Raw genomic sequence first — 17,814 nt, forward strand, 5'->3', positions numbered from 1 at the left:
CATCTGTCTTAATCCCCCCAAATCCAGTTGATAATGTTCACAGGACAGTGGTAATAAAAGCGCTAATATTACTTTGTACTTGTACTGCTACACATACGACAGAACACTCAGACAGACACTACAGTTTGATCCTGCAGACTCTACCAGGCATGCAAAAAAATTATAAATGAACACAGCCATTAATCACCAAATCCTAAATTTAGGGAAAATCGGTGTTTCCTGATCAGCTAACATGTCAGGAATAACATTGGAAGATTTGGCTGTGTAGTACACAGGAATTCCATGAAACAGGACCACAAAGCACTGCGAGGGGTGGGAACCAGGCACACCTCTGGGAGGGAGGAGCAAAGGTGCAGGCTGACAGCTGTGGGCAGCAGACATCAAAAAGGAGCCATGTGTCCAGTTCTCCAGAGCATGCCTGGGGCCCTGATAAAATGGAGGTGGAATCTCCTGCTGAAGGGTCCAAACTGCAGGGGGTGGAGTGAGAATGGCAGCATTAAGAGCATTTTGTGGCACTTACCGCCTATCAGTGGCCACAAACTACAGAAGCAGACAGGGCAAGCCAGCCCCTCCTTATCCTATGCCTGCCTCAAAGGCTCACAGACCTCAAGGCAGAGGCTGAGATCGGGCAGTGACCCTCTGGCTGACTCTGAGGGGTCAGAAGTAAAATCCCGACGGATCTTATACTGGAATCTGGAATTTTCCCATGCCACTAATGCTGGCTCAGTCTAGCAGCTATTATGGGTCCTCTGGGGGCTTAGGGTTTACCTACAGTGTCAGTTTGCTGAAACCAGCCACATAAAATTTATTTTCTCTTAGGTGGCAAATCAGCAGGAAAATATCCTCACGTCAACACGTACATCTGTAGCATAGAGAATGTCCACAATCCTCTGCAATACAGGGTTGTTCTCTCCCTCATTCTCCTGGCAAATCAATTCAATGTTCCTTAGCTTCCCAAAGTAGAAATCTCTCTCTTTCTCCAAGTCTTCAACAGTAAGTTTCAATACATTGACCTGCACAAGACATTAAAAAGGGTGAGCAACATGTAATTCATGTACCAATAACATTACCCAATGTTGTACCTAACCCAAAAGGAGATATGCTCTTTCCTCAAACACTCTAACATGGACAAAAACCCATTTTAGGTTAATGTCAACTTTATTCAGTCTCATGATAAATAATATGGGCTTGTTCACAACCACCCTGATGATATTAACTCCCAAGAAAAGGCAGACTACACCATGAAGCATACAGCAACTTCCTGGGGGCTGAGAAAAGATCAAGGAGAAAAAACTGTGGACACCTGAGACAAACAGAGCAGCAGAACCCACAACCCAGGACAGAGAGTAGCTTCCCATCACAAACTGGGCCCTTACCAGGGCACTGGTCAATCAAGTCCAAGTCTTTCTGCCATGGAGGTCAATAGAGAGGGTCTGGTCCAGGGCAGCAGGGTGGAACAGCAATCCAGGGGCAAAAACTGGCTAAAGGTGACTGATGCCAGCCAGACACAGCTAGGGCTGAGGGAGGCCTGGGCACAGAAAACACAATGGCTCTTCTCCCCTGCCCACCTTTTGCCGGGGATAGGGTGTGCTCCACGACTCAAAAGAAAAATGTCCTCTGAGGAGAGGGTCCCTGTACCTGTCTCTCTCCTAAGAGTCTCAAAAAGGAGAAAAGACAGCAGAGGCAGAGAGCAGTCTCCACCACACTCCATTGCTAGAATCACTGAGCCTCTCATTCGCTCATCACACGTGCTACAGGATCCTCCACAAGCCCCACAGAGGGGCTCTGATTTCCACAATGTGGCAATGAAGAAATAAATCTCAGTTCTTAGGCCAGGACTATCTAGCTGGGAAAAACAAGTCTTAACAACTCTCACAGTCCTTTGTGTCTTTTAAGTATGGTGCATCTTCATACCAGTGTACTCAAATCTATGATGTGTGAATTCAGTTTAACTCTCACTGAATGCAAATTATGTGGCATAAAATCCTCACAGTATGTATAGGCTAAGGTCACATGGGAAGCCAAGCCAGGAAATCACAGAAGTGCAGCTGCTGATAACAACTGGGTAGCAGGGAACTCTGACAGCCAGAATGCACTACAGAAATCTAGTCCAACCTTCTGAACTTCTAGCTGCAAAACAAGCAAACAGCTTATCCAGCTCCCCTACAGCCTGATGAAGCAGCCAGACACAAATGAAAGGATCAAGCCCCATCCCAGGGTGGAAGAATGCCCCCCTTCAGAACCTGCAGTCAGGAAGCATCCAGAGATGAGGGGCAGGTGACTGGACGCACCAGAACCATTTTGTCAAAGTCTTAACCTCCATGTTCATCATCAAAGGCCTCAAGAGACCAAACCAGATCACGGCTCTAGACAACCTTTCACTATTCCTTTATCAACCACAAAAAAACTTAAAAATAGTTAAAGTAATACCATCACCTAGCAGCCAACAAAGCGAAATCACCCATTTCCCCCATCCCTACCGTCTCCTGCTCTAACTGCTGCTGCCTTTCCTTCACCCACTAGAGCCCCAGAGCAGAGTTCAGGAGGAAGACAGCAGGGCAAGAAGGGACCAACCTCAGCGGTACGAAGCTACCCTGCATCTTCAGCTCTAAGATCTAAGACCCAAGGAACAGGCCTTCTAATCACATTAGTGACCGAGGAGGAAAGAGAGTCACAAGAGCTTAAAAAGGTATGCTCGCCTGGAGTCCACCTGTACACTCACACTTCCCTCACAAACCCACTAACACCTTCTCTGGCCAACAAACTATCAAGGGCACTAGAACACAGCCTTCTAGGCCCCACCTTTACGGCCAAAGAACATTCCTCCTGGCTATCACTCAATAATTATGTGCTCACAAGAAACAAAGAGTATACACTAAGTCACTGGCTTTCACTTGGTGCTCATCTAAATACTTACCACCTATGAGGTTGTAAAAAAAAAAAAGTCTATGGCTGATAATCATTACCACTCTGAAACCTTCTCTTACAGTAAAGTAATAACTATGACCTGAGAAGCCCAAGGAAATGCTTTGGACCTGCACTGGCTAATAAGGTAGCTATGAGCCACAGGTGGCTAGATGAGAACTTGAAACGTGGCCAGGGCAATTGAGAAGAGCTGTAAATATTAAATACACAGAGGACTTCAAAAACCTAGTACAGTCTTTCAATGTAAAACATCTTGATAATCGTTATGTCACGATTGCATGTTAGAAGGATATAATACTTTGGATATATTGCATATTGCATTACTAGAATTAATTTACCTATTTCTTTCTACATGTTTAATGTGGCTACTAGAAAATCTTATACATGTGCCTCACTTATCTGGTTTGCATTCTATATCTATTGAATAGCACTATATTGGAGTAAAATCAAATGAAAGAAGTTTCTCCAGGATGATTTAAGAATGCAGAATTGCTGGAGATCTCCCAAGAAAGTGAATACTATACAAGGTAATTTGTGCCAAATACACTCTCTTCTCTTAGCCCAACAAGCTCATCTAACTCTACTTCCCAACATCCCTCATGTCCCCCAAACCTTCACACCTTCATCAAGGGCCACAAATTCAAATACTGCCAGAGGCCAGAGAGACCATGTAAATGAGCCAAGGGAGTCAGTTAACAGGATGCGGTAAGGACTTTGGTAAACTGGAGAACCTAAAATCCTTCCTATTAAAAAAAATAATAAAAATTAAAACTGTGTAAGTTAAACAGAGCACCTCTGGGGCAGGGCTGCAGGAGCCAGGCATGAGCTGGCTGAAACGCCGGCACAGATAATTTAACCTCCCTGGGTGCGCCGTACTCATCTGTGACCTCACAGGGCAATGCAAAAGTTGAATTAACATGCTTAGTAGATTATGGCATGCCACTTTGGAAATACAAATTTTTTTTTCATTATCAACATTCCTGTATTTCACCAAAACAGCCTGATTCCTGTGAACTTTTAAAAAATACTTCAGAACATTATTTTTGTTCTATCAAGGTCACAGACAAGAACCATAATAATCACAACTGTCTTTTATCCAATGCCATTTACCCCATTTATTCGAAACACCATTCCAGGCACTTGACATAACATCAGCTTACATAATTTGCTCAACTATGAGCAAAGTAACTGCCCCACTTCACATGAGGCTATAAGTTCAGAGGTTAACTAGCTCTCCCAGTTACAAGTTAAGTGGCAGAGCCAGGACAATCCTCAAATCTATGCAACCCAAAGCCTGTGCTCCATCATACACGACACTAGCTGAGCCACGGGCAGCAACAGAGCCTGCTGGATCTTCACCTGGAGTGTGCACCGTCAACCCCGTGCTGGCCAGCTAGCAACTCTGTTTTCTCAGAGACTCTTTCCTGTGTCCATCCATGCCTGGAAACCAACAGTTACACAGAAGTCCCATTCTCCAGGACTTCTGGACTTCACAGTGACAGTGCCCAGAAGATGCTCAAGGCAGCCACACTAATGATGGAGACCCAGTCCCTCAACACTCCCGAGGCACCAAGGACCATGGGGCGCACACATTCACAGAATGAAAAAACACAATGGGATCTTTGGGCAGGCTCTTATGTTTTTATCTCCTGGGAGCAGGGCTGAGGCACAAAAAGTTCTGGGTTAAGTGAGGCCATTTTCCCCAAGTTTTAGGACGTGCCTTTTAGGAAAGTGAAAAAAGGTTCAACCCCAAAGCATTCCAAATTCTAAAACTGGAAATAATCCAGAGAATCACCCCAAAGCAAGCAAACAAAACTGTAAGACTTAGTGAGAAAATGTCTAAAAGTCTAAAATTTGTTATGATCCAAAGTGACCTCTGACAAGTACCTTCAGGTATTTAATCCTAAAGAAAACATGTCAAATCGCTGTCCTATTAAGAACAGAAGAATAGCATTTGAATAGAGATTTAAGTTGAATCTCTACTGACCTAGGATTTCAACAGAGACCATGGAATCTTTTCTTTTTTAAATTATTATTTAGAAAGGAACTCTATCTTCTGTCAAAGCCAAAATTCAAAATTCTCTGAATCCCACAAAACCCTGAAAGCATTCCAGAGACTTTCAAAAGGGTTCTTTTGTATGGGCATGTTTCCAAACAGACATCCGTTTCCATCACACTAATAGATCTCAGGAACTCCTGACTCCCTTTTCCACCTCTACCTCCATGCTCATTCCTCACACAGCCCCTGAGGTGTTCGCACATGTCATGAGGATTGCTTCAACAAGCAGACAAGGCAGGTCTTCCTACAAGAACCCAGACAGGCGCCCCCTGGTCAGTGCTGCAGGCATCCTTTCCCCAGAAGTGACTCCCATCTTGGACAGGGCAGGTGCCTACCTGCTGCATCAACTCAGCCGCTTCGTCATCCCCATTGCCCACACCAGGATTCTTTCGCACCACACCTGGGCCGGCCTTAGGGGTTGTAGTAGTTCTGTGTGTTGCAATGGGCCTCTGTGGAGCTGAGAGAGGAGCAGAGGTTTATTTAAGAGGAGAATTTTCAAGACAGAAAGAATCCACCAGACAGTAAGAGAAGGCTGTGAGCAACTGCCCTCCACAGCTATACAGTGAAGGAACCCAATGTTGAGAGCCAGCATGCAAGACAACACCCCCATGTCTGCCCAAAGTGGTTTTTTATCCCGACACAAGAGTTAAGTACCGATCTTAGTCACGATCATTTGTGCTGGGAGTAAGTCCTTTGCTGGGGTCTTTTTTCCGCTGGGGTGATTAGGGTTACCATCTGAAAGAGGCACAGTCATGCTGGCACAGACAGATGATTTACCTTAACCCAGCTTCAACCCAATCCACAAACAGGGCAGCTTCACGGAGCACAGGCAAACTTCACGCCAGAAGTAAGCACACAGTTCCAACTGCTGCTGGGTACACAGTTCCCCTCTGGAAGGGGGCTTCCTAATTTAGAACCCCAGGCTCTTTGGACTAGGAAGGAGGGTGGTAGACACCATTCTTACCACTAATTTACTTCAAAATCTGTATCTTTTCCTTTCTTTAAAAAAAAAAAATCAACTTTATTGAAGTACAGCTTTCAAAATAAAAATGACGATTTCAGTGTATCAACCAAAGTATTCACCTGGTCACCAACACCATAATCAAGATATAGAATATTTTTTCTGGCCTTACTGAGATGTAATTGACAAATAAAATTATATTTTTAAAGTGTACATCTTAGTGATTTGAATATACATACACACACAGTTTATTACCATTGAGTTAACACATCCATCACCTCACATATTTACCTTTTTTTATTGAGAATACAAGTGCTCTCAGCATATCTCAACTATACAGTACAGTACTACTATCTAGAGTCACCATGTTATACATTAGACACTCAGATTTTATGGCCTTATTTATCTTATAACTGGAAGTTTGCCAACTTTCACCAACCTTCCCTATTTCCCCCAACCCTCCAATCCCTAGCAACTGTCCCTTTCTACTCTCTGTTCTATGAATTCCATATATAAGTGATATCATGCAATATTTCAAAACCCATACCTTGCTCACCTTTTAGAAGGTGTTCACAAGGATTAGGAGAGAAAAGCAACACTGTGACTAGGAAAATTATAGACTTCTTTCAGTAGTAAGAGCCAAAAGCACACAGATAAGGAAAAGGTAGTACAGGCATTAATCTATCTATCAGTTAAAATAATCAAAAGTAACCAAGGATGGGCTACCTCAAGGGAAGTGTATCATTCACTTTATTCATTCATTCAGTAATTATTTTGTAAAGCTCATACATTATGCCAGGCTTAGAAAACTGGTCTTCCTAACACCCCAAACTATTCAATAACCATAAAGCCTTTCACCCACAGTTACAGGCATTTCCTCTGGATAATCTCTAGTACAAGTTTATCTCAAAAACTAAATGCTTAATGCAAGTCTCCACTTGCCTGTTAGCAGCATCTGAAATATGAAATGCACAGGGTTACCTAGGCAGTTTCCCATTGTAAGAAGCTAAGGAACAAAAGTACTCAATTTGGAGAAATCAGAACCCTCATAATACTCTGCTGATGGGAATGTAAAATGATGCCGCCACTTCAGAAAACAAATAGTTCTCCAAAAGGTAAACAGGTACTATACAACCCAAGAATTCAGCTCCAAAAATATATACTCTTGAATATATTATACACAAAAGAAAGAAAAACACATGTCAGTGCAGAAACATGCATAGCAATGTTTACAGCAGCATTATTCATATTAGCTAAAAAAGTGTAAAAAGCCCAAATGACCATCAGCTGATGAATAAAATATGCTATAGCCATGCAGTGGAATATTATTTAGCTGTTAAAAGGAATGAAGTACTGCTACATGCTTTCAGGGTGAACCCTGAATAAATTATGCTATTTGAAAGAAGCCAGACAGAAAGGCCACATATTCTATGATCCCATTTATATGAAAATGTTCAGAATAGGTAACTCTATAGACAGAAAGTGGATTACTGATTTCCTAGGGCTGGGGGTTGGGGAAGGGGAGCAGCAGGAAAATGGGAAGTGACTGCTATTGAGATAAATGAGGTCTTTTTTGGGGAATAATGAAAATGGTCTAAAATTGATCATGGTGATAGCTGAGCACACCTGTGAATATACTAAAAGCCATTCAACTGTACACTTTAAAAGGGTAAATTGTATGGCAAGTAAACCCTATCACATTAAAGCTATGAAAATATAAAAGTCAGGGACGGAGCCAAGATGGTGGCATGAGTAGGACAGCAGGAATCTCCTCCCAAAAACATATATATTACTGAAAATACAACAAATACAACTATTCTAAAAGAGAGACCAGAAGATACAGGACAACAGCCAAGCTACATCTACACCTGCGAGAGCACAGCGCCTCACAAAGGGGGTAAGATACAAGCCGCAGCCCGGCACAAGCCGAGCACCCCTCACCCCAGCTCCAGGCAGGAGGAGAGGAGTCGGAGCGGGAGGGAGAGGGAGTGGGAAACTGCTAAATACGCACCGGGAGCACAGACACACAGCATGTGGTGTGCTGGACACCAGGGAAACGGGACAGTAAAACTTGTGAGCAGGTCCCCACAGCCGGTGCCCTTGGGATGAAGAAAACTGAGTGCTTTTTGAAAGTCTTAAAGGGACAGAGGCCTCGCAGCTGGACGGAAACGTCCCGGGGCACACAGTCCACCAGCTGGGAGTCCCAGGGAACTCGGGGTGCCCTAACCTTCTAGGCGGCAGTGCAGTTCTGAGACCCCTCACAGCGATAAACACCCCCCACCCGTTCCCCCTCCAGTGCGGTTCCGCAGCAGCCTGAAAGCGGCCACACCCACAGCAACCGCGCAGGTAGCTTCCTCCATAGCAGCCGGGCAAGAATCAGAGACCCCGTCTGCACGCAACTGCCCAACACAAGCCGCTAGGGGTCACCATTGTCCCAGGAAAGAAAGGCCAGGGGCAAGAGGAAAGGGTCCTGGTTCTCTCAGCTCATCACTGCAATTTTCAACATGAACAGGCAGAAAAATCTGATCCAGACCAGACTAACCCAGGCAACCACCCCTGAAAAGGAATCTGGGGAGACAGATTTAACCAATCTTCCTGAAAAAGAATTTGAAATAAAAGTCATAACCATGCTGATGGACTTGCAGAGAAATATGCAAGAGCTAAGGGATGAAATCAGGAGGGAGATTACAGACGTAAAACAATCTCTGGAAGGACTTAAAAGCAGAATGGACGAGATGCAAGAGGCCATTAATGGACTAGAAACCAGAGAACAGGAATGCAGAGAAGCTGACGCAGAGAGAGATAAAAGGATCTCCAGGAATGAAAGACTATTAAGAGAACTGTGTGACCAATCAACACGGAACAATATCCACATTATAGGAGTACCAGAAGAAGAAGAGAGAGAAAAAGGGATAGAAAGTGTCTTTGAGGAAATACTTGCTGAAAACTTCCCCAAACTGGGGGAGGAAATGGCCTCTCAGACCACAGAAACACACAGAACTCCCATGACAAGGGACCCAAGGAGAACACCAAGACACATAATAATTAAAATGGCAAAGATCAAAGACAAGGACAGAGTATTAAAGGCAGCCAGAGAGAAAAAAAGGTCACCTACAAAGGAAAACCCATCAGGCTATCATCAGACTTCTCAACAGAAACCTGCCAGAAGAGAATGGCATGATATGTTTAATGCAATGAAACAGAAGGGTCTTGAACCAAGAATACTGTATCCAGCACAATTATCATTAAAATATGAAGGAGGGATTAAACAATTTCCAGACAAACAAAAGTTGAGGGAATTTGCCTCCCACAAACCACCTCTACAGGGCATCTTACAGGGACTGGTCTAGATGCAAGCACTCCTAAAAAGAGCACAGAACAAAACACCCAATATATGAAGAAAGGAGGAGGAAGAATAAGAAGGGAGAAAAATAAAGAATCATCAGACAGTGTTTAAAATAGCTCAATAAGCGAGTTAAGTTAGACAGTAAGATAGTAAAGAAGCTAACTTTGAACCTTTGGTAACCACGAACCTAAAGCCTGCAATGGCAATAAGTACATATCTTTCAATAAGCACCCTAAATGTAAATGGACTGAATGCACCAATCAAAAGACACAGAGTAATAGAATGGATAAAAAAGCAAGACCCATCTATATGCTGCTTACAAGAGACTCACCTCAAACCCAAAGACATGCACAGACTAAAAGTCAAGGGATGGAAAACAATATTTCATGCAAACAACAGGGAGAAAAAAGCAGGTGTTGCAGTACTAGTATCAGACAAAATAGACTTCAAAACAAAGAAAGTAACAAGAGATAAAGAAGGATACTACATAATGATAAAGGGCTCAGTCCAACAAGAGGATATAACCATTCTAAATATATATGGACCCAATACAGGAGCACCAGCATATGTGAAGCAAATACTAACAGAACTAAAGAGGGAAATAGACTGCAATGCATTCATTGTAGGAGACTTCAACACACCACTCACCCCGAAGGATAGATCCACCAGGCAGAAAATAAGTAAGGACACACAGGCACTGAACAACACACTAGAACAGATGGACCTAACAGACATCTACAGAACTCTACATCCAAAAGCAACAGGATATACATTCTTCTCAAGTGCACATGGAACATTCTCCTGAATAGACCACATATTAGGCCACAAAAAGAGCCTCAGTAAATTCAAAAAGACTGAAATCCTACCAACCAACTTTTCAGACCACAAAGGTATAAAACTAGAAATAAATTGTACAAAGAAAGCAAAAAGGCTCACAAACACATGGAGGCTTAACAACATGCTCCTAAATAATCAATGGATCAAAGACCAAATTAAATTAGAGATAAAGCAATACATGGAAACAAATTAACAACAACACAAAGCCCCAACTTCTGTGGGAGCAGCAAAAGCAGTCTTAAGAGGAAAGTACACAGCAATCCAGGCATACTTAAAGAAGGAAGAACAATCCCAAATGAATAGTCTAATGTCACAATTATCGAAATTGGAAAAAGAAGAACAAATGAGGCCTAAGGTCAGCAGAAGGAGGGACATAATAAAGATAAGAGAAGAAATAAATAAAATAGAGAAGAATAAAACAATAGAAAAAGATCAACTGGTTCTTTGAGAGAATAAACAAAATAGATAAGCCTCTAGACAGACTTATTAAGAGAAAAAGAGAATCAACACACATCAACAGAATCAGAAACGAGAAAGGAAACATCACGACAGACTCCACAGAAATACAAAGAATTATTAAAGACTACTATGAAAACCTATATGCTAACAAGCTGGAAAACCTAGAAGAAATGGACAACTTCCTAGAAAAATACAATCTTCCAAGACAGACCCAGAAAGAAACATAAAATCTAAACAGACCAATTACCAGCAAAGAAATTGAAGCAGTAATCAAAAAACTACCCAAGAACAAAACACCTGGGGCAAGATGGATTTACCTTGGAATTTTATCAGACATACAGAGAAGACATAATACCCATTCTCCTTAAAGTTTTCCAATAGAAGAGGAGGAAATCCTCCCAAACTCATTCTATGAAGCCAACATCACCCTAATACCAAAACCAGGCAAAGACCCTACCAAAAAAGAAAACTACAGACCAATATCCCTGATGAACGTAGATGCAAAAATACTCAACAAAATATTAGCAGACCGAATTCAAAAATTCATCAAAATGATCATACACCATGACCAAGTGGAATTCACCCCAGAGATGCATGAATGGTACAACATTCGAAAATCCATCAACATCATCCACCACATAAACAAAAAGAAGGATAAAAACCACATAATCATCTCCATAGATGCTGAAAAAGCATTTAAACAAAATTCAACATCCATTCATGATAAAAACTCTCAACAAAATGGGAATAGAGGGCAAGTACCTCAACATAATAAAGGCCATATATGATAAACCCACAGCCAACATCATACTGAACAGCGAGAAGTTGAAAGCTTTTCCTCTGAGATTGAGAACAAGACAGGGATGCCAACTATCCCCACTGTTATGTAACATAGTACTGGAGGTCCTAGCCACAGCAATTAGACAAAGCAAAGAAATACAAGGAATCCAGATTGGTAAAGAAGTTAAACTGTCACTATTTGCAGATGACATGATACTGTACATAAAAAACCCTAAAGACGCCACTCCAAAACTACTAGAACTAATATCAGAATTCAGCAAAGTTGCAGGGTACAAAATTAACACACAGAAATCTGTGTCTTTCCTATACACTAACAATGAACTAATAGAAAGAGAAATCAGGAAAACAATTCCATCCACAATAGCATCAAAAAGAATAAAATACCTAAGAGTAAACCTAACCAAGGAAGTGAAAGACCTATACCCTGAAAATTACAAGAAACTCTTAAGAGAAATTAAAGAGGACACTAACAAATGGAAACTCATCCCATGGTCTGGCTAGGAAGAATTAATATTGTCAAAATGGCCATCCTGCCCAAAGCAATATACAGATTCGATGCAATCCCTATCAAATTACCAACAGCATTCTTCAATGAACTGGAACAAATAGTTCAAAAATTCATATGGAACTATCAAAGACCCCGAATAGCCAAAGTAATCCTGAGAAGGAAGAATAAAGTGGGGGGATCTCGCTCCCCAACATCAAGCTCTACTATAAAGCCACAGTAATCAAGACAATTTGGTACTGGCACAAGAACAGAGCCACAGACCAGTGGAACAGAATAGAGACTCCAAACATTAACCCAAACATATATGGGCAATTAATATACAATAAAGGAGCCATGACATACAATGGGTAAATGAGAGTCTCTTCAACAGATGGTGCTAGCAAAACTGGACAGCTACATGTAAGAGAATGAAACTGGATCACTGTCGAACCCCATACACAAAAGTAAATTCGAAATGGATCAAAGACCTGAATGTAAGTCATGAAACCATAAAACTCTTAGAAAAAAACATAGGCAAAAATCTCTTAGACATAAACATGAGTGACTTCTTCATGAACATATCTCCCCAGGAAAGGGAAACAAAAGCAAAAATGAACAAGTGGGACTATATCAAGTTGAAAAGCTTCTGTACAGCAAAGGACACCATCAATAGAACAAAAAGGTACCCTACAGTATGGAAGAACATATTCATAAATGACAGATCTGATAAAGGGCTGACATCCAAAATATATAAAGAGCTCACACTCCTCAACAAACAAAAAGCAAATAATCCAATTAAAAAATGGGCAGAGGAGCTGAATAGACAGTTCTCTAAAGAAGAAATTCAGATGGCCAACAGACATATGAAAAGATGCTCCACATCGCTTGTCATCAGAGAAATGCAAATTAAAACCACAATGAGATATCATGTCACACCAGTAAGGATGGCCACCATCCAAAAGACAAACAACAACAAATGTTGGTGAGGTTGTGGAGAAAAGGGAACCCTCCTACACTGCTGGTGGGAATGTAAATTAGTTCAACCGTTGTGGAAAACAGTACGGAGGTTCCTCAAAATGCTTAAAATAGAAATACCATTTGACCCAGGAATTCCACTTCTAGGAATTTACCCTAAGAATGCAGCACTCCAGTTTGAAAAAGACAGATGCACCCCTATATTTATCGCTGCACTATTTACAATAGCCAAGAAATGGAAGCAACCTAAATGTCCATCAGTAGATGAATGGATAAAGAAGATGTGGTACATATACACAATGGAATATTATTCAGCCATAAGAAGAAAACAAATCCTACCATTTGCAGCAACATGGATGGAGCCAGATGGTATTATGCTCAGTGAAATAAGCCAGGCAGAGAAAGACAAGTACCAAATGACTTCACTCTTATGTGAAATATAAGAACAAAGTAAAAACTGAAGGAACAAAACAGCAGCAGAATCACAGAACCCACGAAAGGACTAACAGTTACCAAAGGGAAAGGGACTGGGGAGGGTGGGTGGGAAGGGAGGGATAAGGGTTGGGGGAAGAAAGGGGCATCACAATTAGCATGTATAATGTGTGTGGCGGGGTACGGGGCGGGCTCTACAACACAGAGAAGACAAGTAGTGATTTTACAGCATCTTACTACACTGATGGACAGGACTGTGAAGGGCTATGTCAGTGGGACTTGGTGAAGTGGGGAGCCTAGTAAACATAATGTTCTTCATGTAACTGTAGATTAACGATACCAAAATAAAAATAAAGATTTAAAAGTACTCAATGCTCCCCCCTCTACTTACCAGATGGATCAGCCTCTCTCTCAAGGTACTACAGGCCCTTAAGCAATGTGCTTGCCACCTTCTGGAATAGGAGTTAGCATCTGCAGAACATCCACCCTGCCCAAAGTCTACATATGTTCTATGAATATACTATTGCAAGCACATTTTGGGAAACCTACCAGTCCAAGACCTTTTTAGAGGTCTCTAAAAACAGCCTCCCAGATTCTGCTGATATCACAGCAGGCCAAAGCCACTTAGCAGCTGAAGTCCTAGGGTGGGCAGAGAAGCCGTAAGCAAGCACAGGAAGCTGGGATGCAGACAGAATGATGATGCAGAGAGCCAAGCGCAGTCCCTCAAGAGACCCAGAAAGCTCCTTCTGCTCTACTTCCCATCCTAGGACCTTGTGAAATGTCCTTGTGTTCAAACTAAAGCTCTCTTTTATGTGAGCTAACCTGATTTCTATTACAGTGTTGGCAAAATTGTATATCGTAACTCATTCAGGCCTCTAGAAGAACCCTCAGGGGCAGGTACTGGAATTCCCATTTTATAGAGGAAGAAACTGTGGGCAGAGGTGGCATGGCTTACACAGGGTTACACCGACCTAGGAACAAACACAGCCCTGCCTAATGCCACAATCCATGCTCCTTCCTGCCAAGGGCTAAGTTTCTGCTCCTGGAGCTCCCTAAGACTAGGGCTACTCAAAAAATTCTGGTTGAATGTTGAATGAATGCTATTATTTGGAAATTGGTGTTTTTGTTTTGTTTTTTACCTGCAGTGCTAGAGCTGAGAGGTTTCTTCGGTTTGTTCAGAGCTGGAGCAACAAGGGAGGGAGCCACTGCAGTTTCTTGACCTTGTCTGGCAGCTACAGGGTCATAGTCTTTTCCATCATAGTTTGCATCAAAAAATTTCTTGAACCACTGAACGAACTCAAAATTGTCCTGAAACTTCCCTTTTACTAATTTGTCCACAGGAATTATCTGCAGAGAAATATCAACATTGTTTAGCCCAAAGCAAGAGGCTTTTGGCAAGCACCAAATGTGTCCATGCATCAAATCGGTATAGAGCTCTGCCAAAAGGAGAAAAAATTATTTTAGAGGCAAGAACTTAGTAATAAGTGAGAAAGTTTATAAAGCAAGTTTCATTCAGTTGGCCTCCCACAGAGTACTTACACCTGCCAACTCCCCTCTAAGTCCATCACAAGGAAAGAGCCAAACACATCTTAAGATATGTCATTCTACTGGAAAGAGTAAATCTCCCATGTAACCTGCATGGCCACAGTGCCTATCACAAAATGAAATCCAGAGCACAAACTAACCACAAGTACCTACAAGGAACTGTGTTAAAGAAACTTCTGTCTTAAAAATATGTCAAGGATAGTTCCAGGATGTATTTCTACAAAATGCTGTTTTTCAAGTAATTCTACCCTATTAAAACATACTTTAAGGGGCCTGTAATTTGTCTGTAAAAGAAAAACTGTTACTAGATAATACTTTAATCATTGGACTGGCCAGAGCTTAACTATCTTTCAACTCTTCAAGGATTCAAACTACGAATGCATTTCTATTATAAAAAAAAAAAAAGAAATGCAATAATCTGAACTATACCCACTCCTCTGAGCAAATACAATTTTTAAAAATTCCTTTGTATGATACTGAAACATGTACAAACAAAACATTGTGTCTGGTACACACTTCTAAATAATCCAGGAGTACAGGGGACAGTATGGAAGTGTAGCTGAAACAAAAATGGCTTAATAATCATTGAAGTACATGAGGGATCACTGCACTATTCTATTTTCATATACTTAAGATGTATTCCTAATTGAAAAAAATAAAATTTCATATAAAGAAAAATTACTATATATAATAAGCTACACCTAGTTTAAACTATGTCTGGTAACTAAGTGATATTATTATAATACAAATACTTATTTTATATATTATAGAGACAAAACTAAAATAAAAATAAGACTGACTTCAAAGTAAATAAAAACCAGATACATCAGAGCAAAATAATCAGGGTGTGATTATAAGCTTTACTAGAAAAATGGTTTCTCCCCAAAATGGCTTAAAAGGATAAACCTTTCTAATGGGGGTAGAGGGGAGAGAAACTGCTTTATTTTGCAATAATCTATTATCTCCTAAAATAGAGATAATATTTTTGCTAATGAACCCTAGTGCACCTTGTTTCTGGTAACTTCAAATACCCTGGGAGCAAGAGGGAACTTTCTAACACCTATCAAGGACTGTCCCTGTCCCTTGTTATAAAAAGCAAGTATTTCTAGAATCCTCTCTATTAGAACTACTTATTCTACCATATAGTATGCTTTACAGAAGTAAATCCATAGATTAAAAGAGTTAGATCTCAGACTAATGGAGATTAAATAGTATTATGTTAAAAAAAAAAAAAAAGAATAGTAAAGAGTTACAGGTTGAGTCTTCCCAAAACTACTAACTTTAAAATGGAGAAAAGGACAGCAAGGGAACTAGAGGTAGGAGGGAAGAGGGAAACTTTGCTTCCAGTAAATTCTCTGTTAACTAGAGAAAAGATAACTATATAAATTGGGTCAATACCAGTATCTTTAATAACCATTACCAACCTAGGTAAAGAATAAAACTTACTTTGTCAACACCCATCCTCTTAAAACCTGCTTGTAGTATTTTGAAGTTTTGGATGTATTCATGTTCTAGCTTAGCTTGGAATTTCACTTTCTTCAAGGCAATGGACCCAGGGAAGAGCATGTCCATAAACTGACAATAGGCAGCTCCTAAATGAACAAGAAAAACAAAAAACAAAAAAATAAAACACACATTAGGTCATAAAATGCTACTACCAGAGAAGCAGGGAGAACTTTTACCCAAACCCACTTAACCCAAATACAATTTAAAAGTTGTAAAGCAGACCTACAAAACCCAAAAGCTTCACCACTTACTTGACTTCGAAGTCAGTATCTTCTAATCTATAACAGCACTGCGGTTTTACCTGATGAGTTCTACAACACCCTTGCAACTTGGAAGTCTTAGAGGAGAAAAGGAATGTTTCTATGAATTTTAAAAGTGTTTTTATAAAAAACAAGCAGACAATGAAATGACCTTTACAAAGAAAAATGAATGCCTAGAAGAGAAAGAAGAGAAACAGAAATAACGCTATCTGATTTTTCCACAAGGACATACCCTCTTCCCCACCTGCAGGAGAAGGAATTTCCCAACTATTTTAAAGATGCATTCTCTGACCTAGGTTAAAAAATGTCTTTTTCTAAGATATCTGTGCTTGAGCTTTTTACATCTCTTAAAACTAAACTATCATTTTACAAAAAAAAGTTGAAGACATTTTTGTGTTCCTCCATTTAAATTTTATTTTAAAGGCAACTATAGGAAATTATTGCATATATTTTATCCTATTTGCTCCCCAATTTCATTCTTTCTTCCCCTACTATATTCCTTCCTCCTCTACTGTATTTTTACATCCTCCACATTCCTTCCTCCTCGACTATATATGTTTTTCCATCACCAACCTCAAGAAATGTTCTCTTGGCACTTATAACTTCCAATAACCTTATTTCTCTACTGCCCACTACAATGCACTGTTCTAAAACAGGGTAGGCATCACTGTGCATTTACTGTCCTTACAGGGCTAATCTGCCAAAAGGAACAAGGGAAGGAGGAAGGAAATCCAGGAACTAAGCAATAGGTGTTCCACAGAACCTGAGACCACCATAATATGCATACAAGCACTATCGGAGATATTGTAGGTTGGTTCCAGACCATTGCGATAAAGCAAATATTGCAATGAAGCCAGTCAAATAATTTTTTTGGTTTCCTGGTGCCTATAAAAGTTATGTATATATTATACTGTAGTCTATTAAGTGTGCAATAGCATTGTCTAAAAAAACAATGAACATATTACATACAACTTAAAAAATACTTTATTGCCAAAAAATGCCAACCAACATCTGAGCTTTCAGTGAGTCATATATAATTGTCATGGATCACCACAACAAATATAATAATGGAAAACTCTGAAATATTGAGATTACCAAAATGCAACACAGAAACACTAAATAAGCAAATTCTGTTGGAAAAGTGGCACCAACACACTTGCTCAATGCAGGGCTGCTGCAAACCTTCAATTCTTAAAACATGCAGTATCAGCAAAGCACAGT

The 17,814-nt window shown here is 40.6% G+C and overlaps 1 protein-coding gene across 4 annotated transcripts in view; it reads right to left on the reverse strand.

Moving 5' to 3' along the window:
• The window catches only part of MAPRE1 (microtubule associated protein RP/EB family member 1), a 55,568-nt gene that overhangs the window by 25,415 nt on the left and 12,339 nt on the right, over positions 1-17,814 (reverse strand). For all 4 annotated transcript variants that reach the window (XM_073236730.1, XM_073236732.1, XM_073236733.1 and 1 more), the window contains exons 3-6: positions 16,274-16,419; positions 14,422-14,629; positions 5,320-5,441; positions 861-1,013 (exon numbers count right to left, since the gene is read on the reverse strand). In XM_073236730.1, the coding sequence (XP_073092831.1) occupies positions 861-1,013; positions 5,320-5,441; positions 14,422-14,629; positions 16,274-16,419 (629 nt within the window). The remainder of the gene's footprint in view (positions 1-860; positions 1,014-5,319; positions 5,442-14,421; positions 14,630-16,273; positions 16,420-17,814) is intronic.

Source organism: Manis javanica, chromosome 5 (assembly GCF_040802235.1).
Source record: "Manis javanica isolate MJ-LG chromosome 5, MJ_LKY, whole genome shotgun sequence".
In the NCBI taxonomy this organism is placed as follows: Eukaryota; Metazoa; Chordata; class Mammalia; order Pholidota; family Manidae; genus Manis; species Manis javanica.